General features: G+C 37.2%; 3 protein-coding genes across 4 annotated transcripts in view; 1 reads left to right on the plus strand and 2 right to left on the minus strand.

Annotated features, from left to right (window-relative positions):
- The window catches only part of LOC125236743 (glucose dehydrogenase [FAD, quinone]-like), a 47,806-nt gene extending 24,964 nt beyond the window's left edge, over positions 1–22,842 (minus strand). Inside the window, 1 exon segment of the mRNA XM_048143663.1 lies at positions 22,766–22,842. The gene's annotated coding sequence lies outside the window, so the exon portion shown is untranslated.
- Positions 229–15,715, minus strand: LOC125236744 (glucose dehydrogenase [FAD, quinone]-like). 2 transcript variants are annotated; one of them, XM_048143666.1, is made up of 4 exons: positions 15,695–15,715; positions 2,373–2,539; positions 2,088–2,218; positions 229–1,938 (listed from the first exon to the last, which is right to left on the minus strand). In XM_048143666.1, the coding sequence occupies exons 2-4, from the start codon at positions 2,530–2,532 to the stop codon at positions 358–360; spliced, it is 1,872 nt and encodes a 623-aa protein (XP_047999623.1). In that variant the 5' UTR covers positions 2,533–2,539; positions 15,695–15,715; the 3' UTR covers positions 229–357. The 2 variants fall into 2 exon arrangements, with proteins under 2 accessions (XP_047999623.1, XP_047999622.1); XM_048143665.1 differs by lacking the exon at positions 15,695–15,715 and adding an exon at positions 5,140–5,259.
- Positions 11,301–27,487, plus strand: LOC125236747 (L-asparaginase-like). The gene is made up of 10 exons (XM_048143671.1): positions 11,301–11,360; positions 15,356–15,499; positions 17,292–17,411; positions 18,141–18,253; positions 18,451–18,576; positions 22,977–23,101; positions 23,914–24,146; positions 25,866–26,026; positions 26,907–27,020; positions 27,290–27,487. Exons 2-10 carry the CDS (start codon positions 15,427–15,429, stop codon positions 27,353–27,355), a joined length of 1,131 nt encoding a protein of 376 aa, XP_047999628.1. The 5' UTR covers positions 11,301–11,360; positions 15,356–15,426; the 3' UTR covers positions 27,356–27,487.
- Positions 27,488–27,773: the final 286 nt, after the last annotated feature.

Genomic DNA, 27,773 nt, shown 5'->3' on the forward strand with positions numbered 1-27,773 from the left:
CCGTATAGACAGATAAAGTCTAACAAAAAAAACGTACCTCATGCAGTACCATACAGAAAAAGGTAGTCAAAGAAAAAAACGTACCTCATGCAGTACCATACAGAAAAAGGTATGGTGGCCTAGATGGCATTACACCTTTGGGGTACGCTCAGCTTGATGGCGCTAATATTAATATTCGACATTTTAACACATATCAAGCTAAGAATGTGTCAAGAGATGCACTGTGATTACACATTTTACTTCGACAGTAGTAACTCTTTATAATACTCGATCCTCTTTGCCTATCCTATACCTACCGTTTTCACCACACCATCTACCATATTTACACTATTTAATTGTGCTATTTGTTCTTTTCTTTTATAATTCCGTATGCCCTTTAGACCAAAATGCTTTTATCATATCAGCTGCTTTCTCAGCAATCATGATTGTTGGAGCGTTTGTATTACCTCGCGTGATATCTGGCATGATACTGGCATCCACCACTCTTAGACCTGTTACATGTTTAACCTTTAACTCCGGGTCGACTACTGAACTGGCATCCCCATCCGGTCCCATTTTGACAGTTCCAACGGGATGATAAAGGGAAAATGTAGTTTCTCTTGCAACACATTCTATAAAGTCGTCTGAATCTGTCTCGAACTTTTTGCAAGCTTCTATTTCGATCCATTGTTGCTTTAGCCCAATATGCTTAAATGTATTCGTATCTCCCATTTTTAATGAGTATTGTTTGAAACCCCTAATTATAGTTAAGACGTCATCTTGCTCTTGGAAGTAGTTGGCATAAATCAATGGATAGTCATGAGGATCGGTGCTCTTGAGGATAATGCGTCCTTTAGACTTTGGTCTCAACAAAACTAAGACCATTAGAAGTATATGATTGTTCTCATTTACTTCGCGGAACTTTTTTATTAAGTCATCATTCATACCGTGAACACTATAAATGTCCAAAAGGTTATAAGAGTTTGGAGGCACCAATACGTGATGAAATTGTACATCTGGACTGCTGGCCTTGGGATCCGTGGTATTGTAGAAAGAAATCACTTTATGAGGACTGGTATCCGAGAGTATTCCTGTGTTTTGCGTGATGAATTCTGCAAACGCTCCTGTAATTTGAAGTAGTCCAAGGGTATCTTTATCGCCGGGCATGGTGAAGTAGGTGGGAATATACACGTGATCTTGTAAGTTTTCACCTACAGGTAAATCCAGTTTAACATCGATATTTAAGTCTTCTAAATGTTTTCGAGGCCCTATACCAGACAACATTAACAACTGGGGTGAGTTAATAGCACCAGCTGATATTATTATTTCTTTTTTCGCTTTTACTACAACATCTCTACCATTCTTATTCAAAACTATACTTTCCACATCCCGGGTGTTCGGTTTAAACAAAATTTTCGTAGCCATCGTATTTTTGATGACGTGTAGATTCTTGCGTTGTTTTATTGGGCTTAGAAATGCGGATGCTGTGCTGTGCCTGACTCCATTTTTGGTTGTGGTGAATGTTCGGGTGATGCCCATTTGGTTCTTACCGCTTACGTCATACAGCGCTTCAATGCCAATTTCCGTAGCAGCTTGTATAAGTAGTTTTTCAATGTCATGGACATTTTTAGTGTCTTCTACGCTTAGGTATCCTCCAGTGCCATGGTACGGGGTTGTGTCTTCGTTGAGGGTTCCAGTGAAGTTTTCACTTTTCTTGAAATAGGGGAGGACTTCGTCGTAGCTCCAGCCGTGGTTGCCGGCGGCGGCCCACTCGTCGTAGTCGAGCCTGTTTCCCCTAACGTAGTACATGCCGTTGATGGCGCTGCAGCCGCCGAGGGTCTTGCCTCGGGGCCAGGCGCAGCTCTTCGTGGCGTAGGACCGACAGGCTCCTTCTTGAGGGATTGGCCGGTAGCCCCAATCATCCGGCCCTCCTATGTTACTGAAAAATGCTTGTGGTATCTGTGAATAAAAATAAAACCAGTTAAAGCAGCAGACAAAATCTTACAATTTAATCAAAATTGAATGGTTTGCTTTTACGAGGTAAAGTTTAAGTTTGTTCTAGGTAAATACCTATCATGTTAGGTGCAAAGACCTAAGGGAACGCTTACCATAGTTCCTAAGGAGGGGTTTCCACCCGCCTCCACGAGTAGAACTTTCCAGTCTGCCACTTCTGTGAGACGGTTCGCCAACACGGCACCAGCCGATCCTGCCCCCACCACGATGAAGTCATAATTGGGATCTACAAACATTAAACGATATAAATATGTTATAAAATAATAAAGAAAAGGTCCTGGAACGCGAACATTAGGAGTGGTAATAATGTATTGGAAATGTTAAGGCAAATGTTTGCATAGTTGACGGTCGAGCGCTGCAATCTTTAGAAAGAAATATACCTTGGAGTACAGCTTCAGTAGCGTCAGCAGGCCACAAGTGGTCACCAGCCAAGGCGCACTGTGCCGCAAAGAACCCCTGCAGAGCTTGGACGAACAGCGGCCCTGCTGCACTGTAGCTCTGCAGGATCGGAGTCGTGAACGCTGGGTCACACGCCCACATTTTGGACCTGGAATTGAAGACCGATTCATCATATGCAAGCTGCAAAAGATCTCTGTGATAACAATGTCATGCATGTTCTTAAACAATAAACCATCAAATTTAATCTAACCTTAAAGATAATATGGGAGAAAAAGATATGCTGTGCCGACCCCAAGTAATTGAGATAAGGGTGAAAATGACGATGATTAAAGTATCACATAAACGTCTTATTGGCTTTGGCTCCACATTTCTTCAATGTCCACAATACCGTCGATCCGTGATGGGTATTTTTTTGAACATTATATAAATGGGCTTAGGTACTCTTGTCCACAGACTAGCCAAACGCAAAGACCTACAATGGAGCCTATAATGGAGTGAGCTCGCCGAGAAGATGTCTGGTCACCCTTGTCTACCTAGCTACCTAGCTGCCTAGCTGAGCCATTTTTTTAAAGTTGTCCACCCCACTTTTTTTGTAACATAGGTAGTTTTTACGCGATTCATGCTCAGAATCGTAAGGTCTTTCGATCCTGATAGGAGAAAAAAAATGTCCCAAGATTTCCATACATTTTTCAAGCCCTCCATTCCGTTACCGTCATTCAAAATGTATGAAAAAAATGGAAATGGAAAAAACGGAATGGGAAAAAAACCTTGAGACACTTTTTTTCTCTTTAGGATTGTAAAGAGCTCGCGATTCTGAGTGGAAATCACATAAAAATTTCCAAATCCAAAAAAAGTGGGGTGACAACTTTGAAAAAAAAAAAAATGGCCTAGCTACCTACTTGGCTTGGTCTAGCTAGCTTGACATACCTAGAGGTAGATACCTATCAGTGGCGGCTGGTGAAAATTTCTGCTAGGCAACACTGAGCAAACTAAAGTATAAAAGGTTAGGCATATGAGAAAAATAGCTGTGTTATTAGTCCTATTAAGTTCTACTAATTATACTGTAATACATAAATACTGTCAATAAGACAATGAAGATAAGTGCGAAGTGTGAAAAAACATGAATGATGCAAGATATTTCATAACTAATCTGTGTCGTTTTCAAGCAAAACGTCCCCCTTTATCGATCGCGATAAGGGATCTTATACAGGTTATTCATATAAATATTCAAACGGATCTCGTCCTTATTGTAAGTGACAAAGTGGGACACTTGACTAGACTTCTACACATGTACCTAGAACTCGATGAAAGGCCATGGGAAAATATTTACCCATTGTAATAATATACCTCTACCTCAATCGAAGCGCGAAATACTTCTAGGTACCTTTAGGTAATCGGGAATCTAGACTGTTATAATTATTACAAAATATACAATAAATACTTTTATTACACTCGTGCGACTTTCGTTCTGGAGGTCGCGGGTTCGAATCCCGGCTTGCGACCAATGAGTTTTTCGGAATTTATGTGCGAAATGCCATTTGATATTTGCCAGCCGCTTTTCGGTGAAGGATAACATCGTGAGTCGTGAGGAAACCGGACCAATTCCAATAAGGTCTAGTTTACCCTTCGGGTTGGAAGGTCAGATGGCAGTCGCTTTCGTAAAAACTAGTGCCTACGCCAAATCTTGGGATTAGTTGTCAAAGCGGACCCAAGGCTCCCATGAGCCGTTGCAAATGCCGGGATAACGCAAGGAGGAGGATGACACAATAAATACTTTTAGGCCGGCAACAGACAGTCTTAAAATTCATAATCTGAAAAAATCATAATCTTATAAAATTCCCACACATTGCCACACACATTCTTAAAATTCACACACATTCTTAAAATTCACATTATTCGCAATCTGTCAGATCAATCTGAAAAAAATCATAATCTTAAAAAATAAGACTGTGTGTGGACAGTTGCGAAATTGTATGGAAATCCGTGCACTCGATCTGATTTCATAAGATTATAATTTTTTAAGATTATGAAACTTAAGACTGTCTGTTGCCGGCCTTAGAGATTTTTTTTGTATTTTTTTACTATTTTTAACCGACTTCAAAAAAAGGACGAGGTTCTCAATTAATTGATTAGTTTACAATTTGGATGTTTAGGTTATTTGCAATCCGATAAGAAATCTGATTTCAAAGATTTAGGTAGGAAATCTTTTAATCATCATATTATTTAAATGTAAAATTATTTTTCAGTACAGATGGTGTTTTTTTTACGCACTAGTGCGAGACCGAGAAGTGGTTCATTATATGCCAGGTCGAAACTTCGGAGGGTCATCTGTACTGAAAAGCGTCGTACGATACACGTGCGAAAAGGAAATTCGTAACTCGTGTCGATTTAAAACACTCCCTTCGGTCGTGTTTTAATTTATCGCCACTCTTTTTTTTCTCACTTTTTGACATCTATCTTGTAATAGACAACATTATATATATAATAACATATATAGTTCTATATTATGCCCATTTAAACTTTATTTCAAGTATATTCTCTCGTTTAAACAATAAATTTCATGTTGTAGGAATGTTCTGCGAACATTCTCAAGAATGTTTCCGCTTTTTGGGAATGTTCTGCAATTTCTACATTACTATGCGGACAGGTCTTTTATGGGGCTTTAAGTTATACTTTTATTTATATTTTTTTGTGCATAGATACCTATTTCAATAAAGCAGCAATACAAATAATACAATTGTTTCCTACCTTCATTAATTTGCGCAATGAAGTACTTAATTAATCCAAATGTCTAGATAAATATTTAATGTTTAATAGTACTCTAATAACCTATCTAGAATTTACGTATCACTTGCACGTAGCTTGTAGCGGTATAAAAAGGACTGACTGTGTAAGTATTTAAGCGGTAAATCAAGTTACATCATTAAGAATCACACAGATTACCACTTTGCCGGACGATATCAATTTTTCTCTAAGTGCAAAAAGGTAAAAGTGGCGAGTAGGTAATAACATAGATTATATAGTTCATCATTTTGACTTGTAATGTCATGTTATCAAAATTTAATTTGATATGAATCTGTACGGTCAACCAATTGGAATTTTGACATAGTTGTAGAGTGGCATACTAGACTCTACAACCATGTCAAAATGACAAGCAGTAAGAGATTTCTTACCATCTGATTTATAACGTCACTATGGATGGCATAGTTCTACAGTGGAGTAGGGTTCTAATTGGTTGACTGTACTTCATCGTAGATTAGCCGAGTTCAGTGTCCAAACTTACCCAGCAGCCTTTCGAGGCATTGCCTCGCTTACAAAACGTCCGTGCTGGTGTGCGCACGTTTGCCTTGCCCGAGCCAATTTGCTCGGGAAGATGGCGATGGCGGTTCTCAGTCAGCTGTTCAAAATAGTTCTGTACAAGTGCACATTATTTACTACGAATGATTTCTTTTTCCTTTCCTTCTCCAAAAGAATATGCGAAACCTACGAATCCGGTGCCATGGGACTAAAATATTGCCGAGCAAATTGGTTGGGTTGTTGAAAACGTTGCCGAGCACTACGCGGATGAATCGACCGCGGACGGGAATCTGGACAATGTTGAAAATCGGTCGCGGACGCGGACGTGGCCTTGAGCGCACGGACGTCCGATCGAAATCGGGCTTCTGATGTTTTGTTCCGGCATGATAGGTCGCGGTCGCTCACGACGGACGTCAGTGTGAGGCTGCGGAGTTTTTGATCAGTATGGACACTATGGACACAGCTGATGATACAAATAAAAGAATCTCTTTTCCCATCGGAAGACCAGCGCTGGAAGTCGCCAGCAATATGCTGTGAGGCGATTTCGTGGCACTTTAGGTATTAAATTACTATTTTATGCCAGTGTAAAATTGTTTATTATCTGTGTGCTTTCGAATAAAAAATATTCTTTTCCCCTCACTAGCTCTGAAACACGTGTTTTGTCCTTTAATACCAGCGGGTAAAAATGCATTTTATCCACTAGTGGGTAAAGTAATTTGTCCTTGAACAAAGTCAAATTACATACATACAATCATACATACAATCACGCCTGTATCCCATGATAGGCAGAACATGAAACTACTAGTTTCAGTGCCACTCTTGCAAAAAGGGGTTGAAAGAAAACGAAATTGTGACATTGTGTAGGTTGCTCAGCTCTCGCCTGCCACAATTTAACCCATATCCCACAGTCGCCTTCGGTACGACACCCACGGGAAGAAAGTACCTGAAACGCTAAGCCGTTCCGCCGGCGTAACAAGTGGCCGAGGGGCGCGAAACGCCCGCCTGTGTAGTCGCGCGGCACGTATTGCTTTTCTGAGTATTACGCAGTAATTTATTAGTACCTTGTACTATTATATATTCTGTGTTAGTACTAGTGATCTGTGTTCATGTTGTTTTTGTTTTATAATATAGGTAACGGTGGATATTAGTGAAAACATACATGCATATAACCACGCCTATATGCCTTGCGGGGTAGACAGAGCTTGCATTGATATGAATACAAAGTACGTTCACGTACTTATTAATTTGAATAAAAATATATGTACTTGTACTTAAGTAAAAAGTAACTGAATAAACAATCTGCAAATTACTTCCAAGCCTACACATAAATACAAAGAATACCTATGATTAATAGTTATTTGTTATACAAGGGGGCAAAGTTGTATTTTAACGCCGAGTATGGAATTGAAAAACGAGCAAGTGAAAGGATTCTATAGTTGAACCACGAGCGAAGCGAGTGGTTCGAGAATAGAATCCTGAACTTGCGAGTTCTTTAACACACGAGAAGTAAAATACATTTGCACCCGAGTGTAACACAAAACTTTTCCCCTCACTATAGCGAGGAAACTACAACGCAAAAAATGCGTTTATAACTGCTTCCACAGGTGGTAAATCATCTTTATTACTAGATTCACCTACTTTTATACATTTTAAAGCAGTTAATTTGACTTTATTCAAGGTCAAATTACTTTACCCACTAGTGGATAAAATGCGTTTTTACCCGCTGGTATTAAAGGACAAAACACGTGTTTCCGAGCTAGTGAGGGGAAAAATACATTGCAGATTATTCTGATTCTTAATTTGCAAACTGCAATATAAGTTAATTTTATAATTAAGGATCTATGCTAGAAACTGTTCGGAAAGTCAAAAGTCGTGGAATGTATTGGACCCCATACATCTCACGACTCTTGACTTTCCGAACAGATTCTATTTATAAATATTTACCTATGCTCGTGACTGTACTTAAAATAGGTACACATGACATTGCCATGGCGCATGCCTAAAGTTTAGGGAAGGTAAAAAACAAAATGACCATTTTATAAAAGTAAATCATAAAACATTTTTGCATCTTATTTCATTGGACTGACCCGTAAAACATTTTTGCATTTTATTTCATTGGACCGACCGGCGTGGCGACCCTAAGTGCATTTTCACATTATCCGATCCGATATCGGATGTCGGACCGATATCCCATACATTACAGGCGCCATCTTGGATTTTTTCCATTGAAATCCTTCCGACATCCGATATCGGATCGGATAATGTGAAAACGGTCTAACGCCGTGTCTTTGAACCACGAGCGAAGCGAGTGGTTCGAGAATAGAATCCTGAACTTGCGAGTTCTTTAACACACGAGAAGTAAAATACATTTGCACCCGAGTGTAACACAAAACTTTTCCCCTCACTATAGCGAGGAAACTACAACGCAAAAAATGCGTTTATAACTGCTTCCACAGGTGGTAAATCATCTTTATTACTAGATTCACCTACTTTTATACATTTTAAAGCAGTTAATTTGACTTTATTCAAGGTCAAATTACTTTACCCACTAGTGGATAAAATGCGTTTTTACCCGCTGGTATTAAGGGACAAAACACGTGTTTCCGAGCTAGTGAGGGGAAAAATACATTGCAGATTATTCTGATTCTTAATTTGCAAACTGCAATATAAGTTAATTTTATAATTAAGGATCTATATTTACCAATGCTAGAAACTGTTCGGAAAGTCAAAAGTCGTGGAATGTATTGGACCCCATACATTTCACGACTCTTGACTTTCCGAACAGATTCTATTTATAAATATTTACCTATGCACGTGACTGTACTTAAAATAGGTACACATGACATTGCCATGGCGCATGCCTAAAGTTTAGGGAAGGTAAAAAACAAAATGACCATTTTATAAAAGTAAATCATAAAACATTTTTGCAATTTCACTGACCCGTAAAACATTTTTGCATTTTATTTCATTGGACCGACCGGCGTGGCGTAAAACATTATTTTGGATTCGGACCGATATATTTCATTGGATTTTTTCCATTGATCCTTCCGACATCCGATATCGGATCGGATAATGTGAAAACGGCCTAACGCCGTGTCTTGCGTGGGCGCCGTCGCGTCTCATGCTTCCATATCGATAAGGTTTGATTTCGTATGCGTCGCATCGCCGTCGCGCGACCATCGCGCGACCGTCGCCCACGCAAGCCACGGCGTCACATATTATCACACCGGCCGCAGTTGTCGCGCGTTGTGCGCTTGAAACGCTCCGTTGAGTCAAAGCCGTTAAGTTCATTTTTCTTGACCGCTAGAAGTTTAGGTAAATAAAGCGTAGGTATTTGTCGTTTGCGGGGAAGTGAAGTATCTGTTACGTTAGTAACTTATTATTAATCTGTGACTGTACCTTGACCGGCAGGCTTGCCGTGTCGTTAATTGTAAAAGTGCTCTTATTAATAAATACACTTGTCACGTCATCCCACTCCATCTAACAGGTTTGTATGATTGCATACCAATTAGGTATGTTTGATTTATTGAACCCATAAATCCATACTATCCATACTTCCATACTATCCATCCATACTATATACTATAATATTATAAATGCGAAAGTAACTCTGTCTGTCTGTCTGTCTGTCTGTCTGTCTGTCTGTCTGTCTGTCTGTCTGTTACGCTTTCCCGCTTAAACCACGCAACCGATTTTGATGAAATTTGGAACAGACAATCTTTAGACCCTGAGACAGAACATAGGCTACTTTTTATTTCGAAAAAAAGGGATGAAGGGGTTGAAAAAGAGGTTGAAAGTTTGTATGGGATTTCTTAATTTTAAATGATAAAACCATGAAACTTTATATTTTAGCACTTGATAAGAAATCATTAAACATATATTTAAAGTCACATACAGGTCGAACGCGATTAATTAACATTATTTTTACCTTTAAAATAAACATGGTGGGAAATAAACATTAACTAAAAGCGGGTAGATTATATTTATTTGTCTACCCCGAACATTTATATAAATTAATATCGGGTAGTTTTGTGTTGTTTACATCTCCGGTGACATTTTGCTGGGACGTCAGTCTTCCGCGACCACGGCCAGTGCAACCTGGCCGAAACGTTGGGAAAAAAGGTAAAAATAATGTTAATTAATCGCGTTCGACCTGTATGTGACTTTAAATATGTGTACAAAGCGCGAGAACTTAAAGTGTTATATCATTAAACATCTTGATAAGGGATAGGGATAGGGATAGCGATAGGGATAGCGATAGGGAAAGTGATAGGGATAGCGATAGGGATAGCGATAGGGATAGCGATAGGGATAGCGATAGCGATAGCGATAGCGTTAGCGATAGCGATACGGATAATATGGGTATCGTTAGAGGGATACGGATAATCGGTCGGCGGTCTCTTACAATCAATGTGCTCTAAGACGATCGTTGTTTGCTTGCTTGAAGATTACGTTTGCGATAAGTATAAGCAAAATGTAAAAAATTGTAAGGGATAATAGAAAAAAGTACTTTTTACCCACCGATCATAGTGTCGAAATACGGGCTATGTGGGATGTTTATAAAGGTTTCCCCAGCGTATATAGAATTACCTACGCTGTGGTCGATGTGTAATATTTCTACAATCATTGTAAGCAAAAGTATTATGTGCAATCGAAATAATCGCAGATAAATATACCTACAGAGAAACCTACGGTCCCTACGGATCCAAATGAAAATCTTAATGAATACTTTTATTACGCGGGCGAAGCCGCGGGTAAAAGCTAGTTGTATATAAAACATACAAAGTTATAAACTGTGCGCCATAAATGTAAACCATAAAAATTATAATTATTTACTTTTATAGACCGGAGCGATTGCGTCGATGCTATGTTGATGCTATGACTCTTAGTGGCAATTATTCTGAGCATTTACCTACATAAGTTGGTGGAAAATATTGTAACATGTCAGAAACTTGCTTCCATGTTTCATCATATGCAAGCATAATAATTATATTTTTTGTTTAGTTGATTAAATTCCTGTTTCGGTCTCACGATAATTAAAATTTTGTTTAGTCTCAAGTAAATCATATTTTAGAAATACGAGATGGAGAGCTTGGAGATTTATAGTGAACCAAAATATTTAGATGCTTATTTGTAGCCCAATTTGAGTCTTGTTTCAAAGTCATAAAGGTTTTGCAGTAGGGATTTTAAGAAATGCTGCCTGGTCAAATTCAAATCAACAGGAAGATGTGTCAAATTTCAAACTGTACAATTAAATGATACTAGCCAATAAAAACAAATTTAAGCCATATTGAACCATATTACAAAGAGCGTTGATTGAGACAATTTTTAAAGCATGTGCAAATGGAAAAAGGTCTAGTGAGCCAATCCTGTGTCCAAACATGTGGAAAAAAACTTAGTTCGGCCACGCCCTATGAGTAGATCAAATTGGACCTTATTCTGATCAGGAAATAAAACATATTTTATTTAAATATTGTATGAAATTATGAATTTCGGCGTTGGTTAAGAAATACCAATCAGGAGTGAGGAAGTGGGAGCTAGTGGGGATTTGAGAATCTTGGAAGGGATGCAAGGGATTGCAGGGGCATTGCATGGGGATTCTTTCATTGGCATTCGGGAATTGGAGGGCCTTCTGCTCGAACGTCAGACTGGTTCTATTTAGGTTTATTTGGGTAAATCTAGATTACCTATATTATGTCCTAGCCTTGATTTTGCTAGTATTTCATGATACTGGTGTGGTTTGGGTTGGAGGATAATATAGAGTATTTTGTTAATAAGCGTATATTTCAGTGTTTAATTGGTGTAAATTTAAGTGTTCTAATTGTTATTGTTTTGGAGCTCGATCACTGCTAGTATTATAAAGTGTACTAGTAGAGTTTAGAGTTGTAGAACAATAGTGTTGCTAAAGTTTTAAAGTTTTGTTAGATTTGTGAGTATTTCTTATTAGTTAAAGAGTTAATTGTGTTTTAATGTGTGAAATGTTTTAGCTTGGATTGCTTTAGTGTTTTTTTACGCTAGAATAATTTTTGTTGAAGGATTTCATATATTACTTAGTTCTGTTAGTTAATTAATAACTTTTGTAATTAATTATTGGGGTAGATTATTTTAGTAGGATGAACTGGTCTGATATTTTGCAGTTCTTTGGAGGGATAGGGCGGGTAACCTAACGGTGTTCAACTACAGCCCTAGTCAACCAAGGGACATTTCTTGGGTTATTTTAGTAGAGTCCAAGTGAGCTCTTGGCAGTTTCCTGCGTTTATTAAGACAGGATTTTGCTCCTGGAATCTGGACGATTTGAGTTGTTATCTAAACTTCTTAAATTTGCCAGGTTCTTGTCCAACTTTCCTATTTTACTTTACCCGTCTGGCTGACTTCTTGCTGTCCCAATCCCTAGTGTGAGAACCAGCCCACGTGAAGAAATAGGGTGTCAGGTCTAAGGGTTATTCTTCGCCCGTCTTAGTTAGCTTTAGCTAGAGATTTTCCATTGCACTTTCGGATAATCACGCGAGTAAATTAAATGTGCGATTCGGATCGCTAGTTTGCTAATATGTCGGTAGAGTAGACGTTAGTTTAGCTGTTAGGGCTAGGATTTTGTTTAATATAGGAAATATTAGTATTAAAACTGGTTTCTCCTTTTCACGTCTCTATTCATTTTCTAGAAAGTTAAACTATACATTTTTAACACGGGATTTGGTTACTTAATATGTTAGACTTTAACTGTGTGAGTGAATTTATAAATAAATAAATAAATGAATGTTGTACATTTGTACATAGATTGGGTGAATCCCGCGGTAGGCTCAGGAAGGCTTGCGTTTAATGATGTTCAATTATTGAATTGGGATTAGTAGGGCTTATAGGAATTTATATTAACTATGTTTATTTATGACAAATGACAAACTCGACATATACATTTATGACTTTATATATATTTTTGGTCCCTTGTATACCTACTGGTAGTAAATAAATATATTGTGGGAATAATAAAATTAAATAGCTCACAATATAATGTAAGATTGTAAATTCATTTTGTTTTTAAAAATAAAAATGTTTATTTTTAATTAGCTTGTCCCTCAGCAATTTGTCTGTCTATTCTGTTATCTATGAGCCTGTGATTTTTACATACATAATGGCTTTCAAATATAAAGTCATATTATTCCAAATACTTATCATAAATGATTTGTCTAGACTGGATCGAGGCAGAAAGTTGCAAGATCGTGGTTTATTTTGGTCCGAAAGGTGATACAAAATGACTACATTAACAGTTTGGATAATATTATTTTGATAAATACCTACAAAAAACAATGATGTACAAAGTTACAGAATTCTGGAGAATTGGAGTGGTCAGATACACTGCTCTACTACCAGCATTTGATATTTTAAATTGTCCCTTTGAAAGTCCTCTCTATAGTGATGAAAGTGTCACAACATAATGGCTCGGACAAATGAAAGTAGTCCTGTCATTATGAAAAGATGTCCCTTCAGGACCACAAAATAGTTCCTTCAGAACTGGGGCAGGGGTCTGACCCGTAACTGGATGATGGCCATGGACTGTCGCGGAGGCGGAGCGACATCTATAACCCCAAAAAATAAAATATTTTAAATTGTATTATATTTATTTTTGACTTTCTATATTATAATATGGTGACATTTTAGATTATTTACTGACAAACATTAGTTATTTTAATTTTGACATAATTATGCTCATTTGTTTATTTGTGTTTTATTTAACTAAAACAATCTGATTATATTTGATTAAACCCCATCTTTTAATTACAATTTATTATTCATTCTGATTTATGCTGTGGACTTAATCCATGTATTTTGGTTATTGACATTTTAGGATTATTAGGCGTAATAGGGCATTACTGTTTCATAATATGCGAAAAGGACTGGTTACTATTTGCGGCTACAACAATGGGTTCTACATAGACACTAAACGATCACTACGTCAAAATACTGATCCAATTCAAGATATTAACTTAATTGATTGATATCGTTTCATGGTAATTAATTTTATTTAATAAATTTTAGAGTTTCAATTTTTGTATGGTTATATAGGTTAACTAAATAGGTAATTGATGTTAGTTATGTATTTATAGGGTCAGAATATTACAATATAATTTGATAAATGTTTGATTTATTTGAATATAAATTAATACCTATAAATACATACAAAGTTATAAACTTCGGGTCCAAATATAATGTAAACCATAAAAATGATAATCTTGTTACTTTTATAGACCGGCCAAGAGCGATTGCGTCGATGCTATGTTGATGCTATGAAACTCTATAAAGTTCTACTTTTGGATTTTTTTCAATTTTTTAAACATAGGGTTCAAAAGTTAGAGGGGGGGGAGCACTTTTTTTTACCTTTAGGACATTAGTTTGGAAAATATAATATTTGATAAAACGGTGTTGTAAACCCTTATTCATTTTTATGCTATCCAACAAATATCACACGTTGGGGTTTGAAAAAAAAAATGCACCATGTGGAGGGACCTAATAAAACGTTATTTTTTATTTATACTTTATTGGCGTATTGATATACTATTGGTACCAAATTTCAGCTTTCTAGTGCTAACGGTTACTGAATTATCCGCGGACGGACGGACGGACGGACGGACGGTACGGACGGACGGTTTATCAAAGCAAATCATAAGGGTCTAGTTGACTACGGAAAAAAAGGCTCTGGTAATCTTCAGCAGTATTTTAACACTTTTCTACTTTTAAATCCAGGTTTAGTCCCAGGAAGAAACTGCATCTTATTTTAAGAGTTATATCCTTCTTCTTTATCGGGGGAATCCCTAAACGCAAACGTATTTATCTATCATGTACGATTGATGTTTTACTCAGTCCCTTGCTAAAAACAAAACATACTGCATCGGAATAGAGCTATTTGTTCAATATGTACTCAATTCTCTTATGACAAACGAAAGCATAATGTATTGTATCCTCATTGAGTTGATTGAAGTTAATATACCTAAATAATACAGTTGCTCATTGAAGATATTGTTTCATTAGTTGTTGTTCATTCAGTGGCAGAAATAGACGTAATTGTTGAGTGAATTTCTAAACCTAACGCTGAATTCAAAACATTTGACCGTCTATGTACCTACTAATTAAATATCACAGGTTTTTTCAGTATAGTGATCGTATAATTAGGTCATATTGAACAACTTTTATTTCGGGACCTAATAAGTCGAATTCGCGAAAAAATATTTTTGCCATTTTATACAGGTATTCCGGCTCATAAGGAGAGTGTATTTTCAAAAATGTTTATATTTGTCTGGATTCTATAGAGATCAGCCATTTTTATTAGACACTCTTAATAAGATGCCTCTGATTTCCCCGAGACAGCCAAAATGTCTCGATGTCGCCATTGGTCTCATCAAAACGTGCAGAGAATGACTTTGGATAAATTGCTCACCCTGGTTAAAACTAAATTTCTATAAATAAATAAATATGGATCCGCACGGAGTTTGTTTTGATAAATTATAACAAGTTATTGCTGTTATTACGGAATATTTAATATTTACATCATGACGGTGAATATTATCTGAGCGTTGAGATTGCATGGTACTAAATTCCACCCGGTAAAAGACGTGTGACGTGTGAACTACACGTTTATTGTCTATGTCTTAAATACATTTGCTACTCTTTATCACAGAGCAGTGATAATTCAGAAACACGCGTGAGAGAACTTTATTGTGATAATTTACTACTTACTTATTAATAAACATGTCGCAAATAAAGACAGTGCTTGTAATCTACACCGGTGGTACTTTTGGGATGCTGAAAAATGAAAAAGGAGGTAAATGGTGAAATTACACTACTTATGATATACGATCATTTTGTTCTTGGCATAAATATTTTAATCATGGAAATATTAACTAAATAACTAACATTATTTCATTTTATTTGGAGCGTGAATGTCTTATAATTCCAATAGTTAGCACAGTTTTAACAACTAGACTGACACAGTTGGTAGTGACACTAGTGACCCTACCTGTAATCCGATGGTCCTGGGTTCCAATCCCGGTGAGGATATTTATTTGTGTGATGAGCACAAGTAATTTCTTCCTATTTTCTATTTTTTTTATTTAAATAAAATGTCAATCTGTGTAAGACTATCCAATGATATTTATTAATTTATGTACCTATTTACAGTCTTTGCTATCGATATCGCTGCAGAGATCTTGACCTGCAGGGCAATTATGGTCGCGCGATAAATGATAAATAAAACATCTGGCCGTCCCTATCGCACTTACTAATAGTGCGATAGGGACGGCCTGATCTTTTATCGTCTATCGCGCGACCATGCTCCCCGTGCTGACACTAATGTATAAATCTAAGATATGTATCTTAGTAATATAATATTATACATACATACATACATACAATCACGCCTGTATCCCATAAAGGGGTAGGCAGAGCACATGAACTAATCAAGTTTCAGTGCCACTCTTGGCAAAAAGGGGTTGAAATAAAACGAAATTGTGACATTGCAGTGACAGGTATAATATTATAATGTGTTACATAATATTGATCTAAGCAGGTTTCTTGTTGTTTCATTTTATTGGCACTCTCGTCTTTAGGTATATATGTAAATGGAGATGTACACACAGAATGGCTTGTAAAAATGCCTCTTAGAATCATTTGTCTTATCTGACTGACGTGACGTTGCATAACTATTGGACTAAGAGCCGAGCCGCCAGACCTTCCCAAACATCCACACATCCCAGTTTCAACCTTGAGAAAATGAGGAAGGTCTGGCGGCTCTGGGATCTTAGTCCATAACTTATCCAAGTGACCTGCCAAATAATATGAATAATATCGCTCACGTTTTGCCTATAATAATTAAATTTAGTATAGCCCAATACCTAGCCCAGTTCATACGAAACATTTTCTTTTTTAATTTATTGCTAAGTAAAAACAAAACACTTAACTCTTACAATAACTTCGCCAAACTGCGGAACAGTTCGTTGGCGAATGAAAAATTTCTTAGCTTATTCCAAATAAATAGGTAAGTACATGTAGAAATTATTTATTACTTATTATTATTTATTACTATGTTGTTTGATTTACGAATTGTTTTGCATTAATTATAATTAACTTTTTTGTTTTAATTTTTTTACATACTTTTTATTGCAAGTGTGATTATAAATATTGTGTAACTTGGGGCGTAAATATAAGTATCGCGAACTCGAGACTATACTATTAAGAACCTCTTACACCAGCCAATTTCCAGATAATTCTTGTTTGTACGGGACAACTATAGACATACATACTATTTCATGAAATAAATAAATATTGGGGGACACCTTACACAGATCAACCTAGCCCCAAACTAAGCTAAGCTTGTACTATGGGTGCTAGGCGACGATATACATATATAGATAAATACATACTTATATACATAGAAAACATCCATGACTCAGGAAAAAATGTCTGTGTTCATCACACAAATAAATGCCCTTACCGGGATTCGAACCCGGGACCGCGGCTTAGCAGGCAGAGTCACTACCAACTACGCCAGATCGGTCGTCTATGCGCCGAAATGCTTTTGAGATAGAGTTTCCATTGAGAACCACGATTTATTTCAGTACTTGTGCCACAAAAGAACATCGAGAAGGTAATTAGGCGCCTGCCACAACTACACGACGAAGATTACTACAGAACATATCTCGCTAACTCGGAGAAAAAGGAATACCTCGCTCTGCCAGGTTTGTAAAAAAAATAGTAAAATTTCCTGTTTCTTTAACCCTTTGACCGCTAAGAACGCCTAAAGGCGTCGTGTATTGTCGTGTCTATGACGCCATCAGCAATGTCTAATGTTGCTATGGCGGACGCTGTCAACACAATTGTCCTTTTTTTTTGACGGAGGCGGAGGGGAATGCAGTTACGCACGATGTGTGGCCGTTTCTTTCCCCTCCCCTAACGAGGGGGGGGGGGGGGGGGGAATGTACTGTTAAAGAGTAAGTGTTGCTGCAAAATATAACGAGCGTGGCTACAGGTTCGATTTTCTAATGAGTTTATCAATTCATTCGGAAATCTATTATTCAGTATCCACGGTAATGTGGATTTCTATACTCTTCGTCCGTATTCATTGTTTGTTTTATGATCATACGTTGGAATGTTATCTAAATTGGGAAGCTGGAAGTGCGTTTTCACATTATCCGATCCGATATCGGATGTAGGGCCGATATCCCATACGTTGAATCCGCCATCTTTGATTTTTGCCGTTGAATTCCTTCCGACATCCGATATCGGATCGGGTAACGTGAAAACGCATAAGGGTCGTGTTTTTTGCGTATTTTATGGTATTGTGGTATTGAGTTATAATAACTAGGTAAATCCATCTTTTCAAAAACAGTTAACACTGCCCGGTGTTAACTGAATAGATATTTAGATAACTAGAGAAGAATGTTCGAAAATAAACATTTCCTTTGCAGACGGAAAAGACACAGAATTGAAGATTTTATACAAAATCCTCGAGTACGAAGAACTAAAGGACTCTTCAGACTTCACTCTCGACGACTGGATCAAGCAGGCGAGGGATATCAAGGTGAATATTATAAAAAACCAATAACTATATAAGTACCTATTTAAACAAGTATGTAAGTGAAGAATTTCACGAGATTATTCAGATAGACATACCTATTATATGTATTTAGATAATTTATATAATACACACAAGTCTCTCAACAATTATCATTTACTATCATCATTTAATATCAACAAGATATAAATTTACTTTTCCAGAAATACTACCACGACTATGACGGCTTCGTGGTCTTACACGGGACCGACACGACAGCGTACGGTGCTTCCGTGCTGTCATTCATGTTGGAGACGGTCGGGAAGACCGTCGTGCTGACTGGAGCTCAGGTAACATGCGCGTTAAACTACTACGAGTACCTACCTACCATGACTGACGAACCATGACTGTCATGTCGTGTCGTGAACACGACACAAAGGCTGACGGTGTCTAGCTCCGTGCTGTCTGTTATGTTGGCCAAGATCGAGAAGACTATTGTCCTGACGGGAGCGCAGGCAACACGCGTGTTAAACTACTACGAGTGACGAACCTATCATGACTGACGAAGTGGTACACGACACGACACAAAGGCTTACGGTGTCTAGCTCCGTGCTGTCTTTTATGTTGGCCAAGACGAAGTGCTACACGACACGACGGCGTATGGCACCTCCGTGCTGTATTTTATGCTGGAGATGGTCGGGAAGACTGTCGTGTTGACAGGAGCACAGGTAACGCACGTGTTAAACTATTACGAGTACCACAACAAACTACTACTTACGAGTACCTATCACGACTGACGAGTGCTACACGACAGAGTAGATATATTTACGGTATTTTCGTGATGTCTTTTATACTGGAGACGGTTGGAAAGACTGTAGTTCTGACGGGACGGGAGCACAGTTAACTTCTCTCGCTTGACTGTTTAGAGTGCGCGTGAGTTACCCGTGACCATGATGCATGTAACTGCGTCGAAATATTGGAAACGCGCCAATATAATGTATGTATAGATAAGTTTAGATTGCATACCACGAACGCAAAAGGCAACAAAAACTATAGAACACATAAGCCTTTATTATTTGGTGGGGGGTTCCTATGTTTCAAGAAATTATATTGCCATCCCATACAACCATTTCAGTCGCAAAATCTTCAAATCAGTAACTAACTGTCAAATATGACATAACGCGTGGTAACGTCGTGCAAACAATGCGACCGTATTGATACAATAACAAAATGTAGTCGTCGTGTGCACTCGTTACGGTAACAAAATGTGTACGAATTTGTGGCTGTCAATGTCACTGTCAGAATGACTTTTAACTTTTAACGACACTTTATTAGTCGACGTTTGCACACTTAACGGTAACAACATGTGGACGAATTTGTGGCTGTCATTGTCACTGTCAGAACGGTTTCTGACAGTGACATTGACAGAATTTGTACACACATGTGTAGGTCTGATTACCGAACTGCTCCTAAACCACTGTATCCGCAAACGACAATCTGAAATACGAAGGTTTCTCAAACTGTCTTGTGAAGTTGTGGACTGGTTGCTTTGAATCATTTAAATATGAGCGAATTAAATAATAATAAACGACGACGACCATTTAAGCACTCTTCGACATTTTATAGAAATGTGGGAAAGTTAAGAAAAGTGCAGAATGATAATACAAATAGATAGTTACTTAATGTATTAAATATATAATTTTTAATTCTTATTGATAAAAATGAAGTGTAGTGTTGCTTTACACAATAAAAGTAGGAATCAAATGAAATAGAGTATTTACTGTGATATTAATAGAATTTCTGTTGCGCAATGATAGTTTTTTTCAGTACAGATGCTGCTTTTTTTAACGCAGTAGTGCGAGCAAATCAAGCAATGATTCATTTCTTGTCTGGTCGACACTCTTAGCTTAGATTTAGGTACTGAAAATCGTCGTACGATACACGTGTGAAAAGGACATTCACAACTCGGTGTCGATTTAAAACACTCCCTTCGTTCGTGTATTAATTTATCGCTACTCGTATCGATTTTCCTCTTTTCCGCACTCGTATCTACAAGTATTTTGTTTGGGTTACAAAAAAAACACATTATTTACTCTACTACGTTTTATTTATGTCTCTTTAACATTACAAATTTGTAGACACTTATCTATACAAAAATCTTGACAAAAGAAGTACAGATCGCTGAAATTAATGTTGATAGTAATATTAATGACGACTACTTCAACAAGTGTCAATTGTGAAATGCCGCAAAATACTAGTTGCTCTATAGAAGACCATAATACTATGATCCCCGATCCTTTACAACCCAGCAGCTCGGTACGCACGTTACAATTTTTTTTAATCTTCTTTAGTGAGGGCAACTGAGTACGACGGCATATATAATTGTTTATAAAGTTTGAGGATACCTGGAAAAAATTAATACAAGAAGCCATTTTGAAAATATAATAAATATTCACTGCTTTCGGTCACGCGTGTACGCTGCGACCATTATGCGACCGTTTGTCGACCGTTTGGTGACCGTTTGGCGACTGTTTTTTACATGGAATATTACCGTCTTAATCCATATTTTAACAACTTTATTGGTTTTCTAGGCATTATTTTTATTATTTCAGTATAAGGTATTTAAAATACCCCATAATGGACGGTGATGCCATTATGGACAAAAAAACACAAATCCTTAAAAATAAGTATCTAAAATAAGTTTCTAAAAACTGACGGCTATGTACCATAAACTAGAGTTGTAGAGCTGTTTAATTTTGAAGTTTCAATTAATTCGGTTATTTCTAAAGAATTTGGAGACAAGATAAAATTCACCAGTTTACTGAAAAAAATATCAAGACGAATTCTTAGTAATGTTGCTAAGAGAGATGAGTTCATGTATAAAATAATAAAAAAATAACGCACGGTGTAATCTTGAATGCGTCTTACTTACTGCATTGAGCATGAGATAAGGTATAAAACATACTAGTTTGTTGCTCCAAAGATATAAAGAAATGACGTTATTTTGCAAGTGTCCATTACTGGACCCGAAAAACTGCCTACCTCCTATGATGGACAAGGAACAATTTACAAAACCAAAATTTACTAGAAACAATCCTATGTTAAAATAACCCAAACTAATTGTATTTATGGTGTATAAGATTGACTCATTGCGTATCAGTTGGCTTTAAAAGTAAAATTTTAAACTTATTTCACTGTCCATAATGGGGGATCCATTACTGGAGAACTGCCGTCCATAATTGGAGAAAAAACACCTAGTTTTAATTTGTTAACTATGAAGAAACCAATAGGAGTATCTATTCTGCAATACGCTTGAAATGTAGAAGAAGGATAGGACATTCAAGATTTAACACGCTTGGCGGTAGAATTTTTACATTTATCAGTGAAATATCAAAAACAGGCGAATTTTTTTCTTAAACTGTCCATGATTGGGTTCGTCACCTTAGTATATGCACCGGAGCACTAAAACTTCACCAATCAATATACATAACACGCAAACACTGAGTAGTCAATAATATTATTACTGGTTAAAATGAGGTAAATTGATGGCGCGTTGATAAATTTAGACTTATTTTATGAAATCACTCGAGCAATTTAATTGGCCATGGTAATTAGCCCACATTATATTACAAATGCAAACAATATTTAATTTATCTTTAACAAATTCTTACGCCATTACATTTTAATGTCAAATGATTTTATTTCTTTTTTACTTTGACGTCTCTGACAGTCGCCATTTGAAAAGAATGAAATGAACGAATGATTTTGGGAAAGTAGTCGCCAAACGGTAACAATGTGTGCACGCGTAGTGCACACTTCTGTCACTTCTGTGACCATTTGTGCCTCTTACCAATCGTCCCCATTTGGGTCGCCGCGACTAAACGTCGACCGTACTGCGACTAAGCATTGAGACCCGAAGACCTGTGTGTACACAAAATAGGAGGATTTGCGTAGGAACGGCGACCGATTATGGTTATATGGGATGGTATATTGTTGGACTCTTGAAGTTTTTCCCTATCGAAAATGATTCGTTAATATCAATGCAAAATACCTATTTAAAATTTTAAACTACTTCAAGTTCTGATAATAATACAATAAGGTCATTTATTTATATACTCTAAGAACTAGAGCTTGTCTAGGATAACTTGGCCTCAAGAGACCCGAAAACAATTGTTTTGTTTTTGAATTTCAAAGCATTTGCAACGAATCGGTTTTACTGTTATTACCTGACCGATCCTCATAATTAAAATCAATTGTGAAAATAATACCGAATTACGAATCTTTTTTCTTACTCAAGAAAACACATCTCATATTCTTTCTTAAAATATTGATGACAATCTTGATCTTTATAAATTCATGAAAACATATGCAAGTACCTACTTTTAGTTTTATTTGCTGCTAAAAATTACCAATTGTATCTTATAGGTACGTAATTATACCTGATAAAATGCCTGATGATACTGATGAATGTTGTCCAAACACTTTAATATTTTTGCAAGTTGTATATAAAAAACAGGTTTAATTAAAATAAATACGAACCTACAAACTCGCTCAGACAACGAAAACAACCGAATACACTTTTATTTACTTCTCCGATTCACACAGTACTGACCAAAACTGGCTTTATGCATAACTTTATTTTGAAGAGTCGATCTCTAAGCACGTTATAATGATTCTTAAACTTGAAAAACATATGAAGTATAAATTGTGCTTTAAAGTATTTTGTTTAAGGTAATGTTTTGTGTTTCAGGTGCCCATTTTCCAGCCACGCAGTGACGGCAACAACAACCTTTTGTGTGCGGTGCTGATCGCCGCTACTCAGCGTATTCCTGAGGTCACGGTGTTCTTTGGCGCCAAATTATTCAGGGGAACAAGGTGCCTATGACTCCTATGAGAATAATAACACTCATAACAAATTATGACAAAGTGTATTCTGACAATTTCTCCATACAAATAAACAATCACAGTTAAGTTTTGGAGGAGGAAACGATACCTTGATTTTAGAAATTTTTAGCAATTATTTTCTTTATTGTTCTTGTTTTTTTTTCGAAAATTTCTTCTGTGCGACGGAGTGTTAACTAAAATATCGAAATCGAGAGCGGCTCCTTCGGTTTCTGGAATTACCTACGAGCATTTAGCTCCTGTTGAATATTAGTATGTTAAAAAAAGCAGCAGGACTTCGTCACATTTGCAAGTGTAGGTATAAAATATAGCAAAGACTTATAAATCTCGTACCTCAATGCGATTTGCGAGTGAATGATAATTGCATGTCCGAATCAGCAGCACGCTCCAGACAGGTTTTTGACCGGCGAGACGATGCAAGAGATTTACCGTATCAGCTTCTTAGACAAAACCGGATTTTGGACTGTAAGGTTATTGACCTCTTGTGATAGCAGCGGTTAGCTGTAAAAGGTATTAAAACTATTAAATACTACATACTACGCTCGTAAGAACTTGATCCCATACAACATTTTGAAATAAATAGTTTCAATTTGGTGTCCAGGTTCAATGCACCATGGCAAAAAATCAGGACAAAACAACTTAGCAAAAATTTTCTTATTTTTGTCTAATGGTTGACTGGTAGAGAATGCCTCAAGGCTTTATTTAAGTCCGCCATTAGTACTTTCTTTTGTAAATTTGTGCAATAAAGTTTAAATAAATAAGTAAATAAATAAATTCCTCCACAGAGTAAAGAAAGTGTCAAACACCCGAATCTACGCCTTCGACACCCCAAACTACCCTCCGATCCTAGAGGCCAGAACAACCCTGGACGTAGACCCTAAGATGCTGATCCACCCGCCCGGCTCCGTGCCAGACGAGTGCCGGATCCACGACCGGCTTAGCCGGAAGGTCTACACGCTGAAGGTCAATCCCACTATTACCGCTGAGGTCATCAGATCTGTGTTCCAAGGAATGGAAGGTACCTACGTATATTTTTTGTTTAGAAAGTGATAAATACCCGTAGGACTATTCAGTGGGTCCAGTGAATTTATAAGGACATAACTAACACATTTAACGCAAATTGACTCGGTGAAAATAGGTCACAAGTCCGAAACGGGATTTGTGCCCTTTCTTATCGAGTCTATTTGAGAATTATATGAGTATGATGTCCAGATGGACGTAAACTTGAAAATGTTGATCCACCTTGTCGGATCTAAAATTTGTTTGGACCAAACCCGTTGTCGAACGACACAAATAAAACTTATTTTTAAACATTAGTTTGATTAGTTATTACTAAACCAGTCTATCGTTAATGAGACAAAAATAACATATACATAAAGAAATCAAACTGGTAATAAAGTTGTAGCGACGGGATCCGACAACAACCATCCCGGAGTATGTATACGCGAAAGTCTACAATCCTTTAGAACGAAACTGACCCAACTAAATAGCGATTTGACAGGTCGGTTTCATTCTAAAGGTGAGATTTGTAACCAATTTACATTTAGGATATTAGGCCCGTAGCACAGGATATACACCCTATTTTTATTGAATTCTGTTAACTTTAAGGGAAGGTTCTTTAGATCAAACACAAATAATTTCTCTAAGAAACTAGCGTTTTAAATGTTATAGTTATCGAGTTATTAAAAAGATAAAGATAATTACTGAACACGTGTGTGACAGCCTTTAACAATTCCTAATGTTATTTGTTTTGACATGTGCCGTCAATGACTTGACACTAACTTGAATGTTATTCTTAAGGGTCTCTCGCACTAATAAATTCACTTATTAAGTATGTATAAAACTGCAAAAATTTTTTTTTTGCGAATTTAACTAAAATTGATATACCTACAGGGTGGTTCCTGATAATGAACCTAGCTACGTGTCGATTTTAACGGAAAGCAAAAAAACACGGTGTATAATAGTACCTACGTACAGAAGGCTTTATACTCCTTTGATGTTCACAAAACGCTGCCATGAAGTACTAAAGATGTTCAGTTTGGGTAGAGAGAAAGGGACACAGCTATAGCAGTTACCTAACTCCGTCCCACTCCCTCAACCTAAACTGAACGGCTTTAGCACTAGGTACATGGTAATCCCCCAGGCTCTCAGAGTGAGCTGTTAACTTTCGGCGAACGGGAACTATTAATTGGGGACGAACTACCTACTTAAATAAACATCAAAATCTGAGTAACAAACCTAAGTATTCAACTAGGGAACAAATCAAATTATTTTATAGAATATTTTTGATTTATTCTTTTTTCAAGTAGTCACACTACTATATATAAAATTATAAATTGAAATAGATATCACACACGAAAGAAAAAACGACAAGTGGTACCCGACGAAATTTCTCTAGTGTATGTTATCTCTGATAAGGCTAGGCGCCTTTTTGACCAACTCTAAGGGCGAGCAATTAGTGCTTGCACCTCATATACGAATAGGAGGTATAAGAGATGCAAGCACTAATTGCTCGCCCTTAGAGTTGGTCAAAAAGGCGGCTAGCCTTATCAGAGATAACATACAACTACAGAAATTTCGTCGGGTACCACGGCGGGCGGGTGGTCTAGTGGTGAAGACGTTAGCCGCGTAAGCTGAAGACCCGGGTTCGATTCACGGCTCGGCCACCAGGGGGCCTTGTCGTTTTTTCTTTCGTGTATGATATCTATTTCAATTTATAAACCTAAGTATTTCACAGGAGTCGTGCTAGAAACGTACGGCAACGGCAACATCCCGATCAAGCGTAAGGAGATATATCAGGAGATCGAGCGTGCGGTCAAGAACAATGTACTCGTCGTCAATGTCACGCAGTGCATCAATGGCACTGTTCAGGGGAAGGCCATTTATGAGACCGGACTGGTGAGTGCCTTAGCGTAAAGAAAAGTGTATATTATAAGCTAGAATGCTCGACTAAGGCTAAGCTGTACCAGGAGGAGCGCGCGATCAATGTGCATAAATGGAACTGATTAGGGGAAGACCCTTTATGAGACGGCTGGTGAGTTATTCACTCAGGGAAATTAAAATAGGTTAAATTAAATAGGTTATCAACATACATTGAGTGTACACAATTCTGTTGAGTGCCCATCAAATACATATATAACTCCGTATAGACAGATAAAGTCTAAGAAAAAAACGTACCTCAGTAGTACCATACAGAAAAAGGTACGGTGACCTAGATGCCATTACACCTTTGGGGTACGCTTAACACATATCAAGCTAAGAATATGTGCCAAATTGTCAAAACTGAGGTTCAAGTTTTAAGCTTATGTTGAGAGATGGCAGTCTATGCCCTGTGATTACACATTTTACTTCGACAGTAACTCTCTAAAATACTCGATCCTCTTTGAATGGGCACATTAAGAACTATCGGTTTGACTTCCACGTTGAATGGGAATTGCGGCAGTCAATAAACACCGAGAATAAACATAACTTGCAATTTTTTAAACTGGTATGAGATTCAAAACTATTATAGGTGACTTTCTGTTTGCTGTAGTGTTCCCATTACTGATGTGCAAGTTGCGGAAACTTTCCAAAAAAAATCTTAAATTTCTTGAAAAATTCACGAAACTTTCACGAAAAATAAAGGGAATTTAAATTTATGAAATGGAAAGTTTCCATCCATACAAAAGTTTCCGAAGTTCTCCTATGTGATAATTTCAGAATTTTGGAAACTTTCCGTCGGCACATCAGTAGTTCCCATGGTCACAACCATAGCCAAAACCTTTTCTCCATTTTGCAGTTGCTGGAGGAATGCGGAGTGGTGCCAGCGTTCGATATGACGGCAGAGGCGGCGTGGGCCAAACTATGCTACGTACTCTCCAAGACTGAACTCAGCTACCAGCAGAAAGTCGAGGTGAGCTCGATTTTTCGCTTGTAGTTTGTACTAGGGACATCGGGACATGTCCCTAGTGTCCCTACTATCATGGGAATGAGGTGTATAGGTGTGGCAACCCTATGATTCATTCGATTTCTTTCATATGCTTGTAAAATGGACACTAACTTTGTCTTATTCCAGTATATCGCTCTAAAATACGAAGCATTCGCTATCGTTCGAATATTATTTCTTTATTTATTTTCGTCTGTGAAAACATTGTCATAATTAAATCACACTTTTCATTACAGTTGATGAAGACGAACATTCGGGGCGAGCTGTATAATCCGAACCACGTTGCTGTCAACTGTGTGTGATTAAATTCTTTATCCTAAAAATTATATGTTATGATAATGTTTATTAGAAGAACATAGGCACACATGCAAAATATGCATGTGGGTCCTCGAATAGGAAATTGACAAATAAAAACTACTACTTAGACTTACCTACTGAATTGTTTCTATTTCCGTCTCACAACTCTCACATGACCGTATGCCATATATTATCAATAAATAAATAATAAATAAATAAATATTATAGGACATTCTTACACAGATTGACTGAGCCCCACGGTAAGCTCAAGAAGGCTTGTGTTGTGGGTACTCAGACAACGATATATATAATATATAAATACTTATATACATAGAAAACATCCATGACTCAGGAACAAATATCTGTGCTCATCACACAAATAAATGCCCTTACCGGGATTAGAACCCGGGACTGCGGCGCAAC

Source organism: Leguminivora glycinivorella, chromosome 19, assembly GCF_023078275.1.
Source record: "Leguminivora glycinivorella isolate SPB_JAAS2020 chromosome 19, LegGlyc_1.1, whole genome shotgun sequence".
Classification (NCBI taxonomy): domain Eukaryota; kingdom Metazoa; phylum Arthropoda; class Insecta; order Lepidoptera; family Tortricidae; genus Leguminivora; species Leguminivora glycinivorella.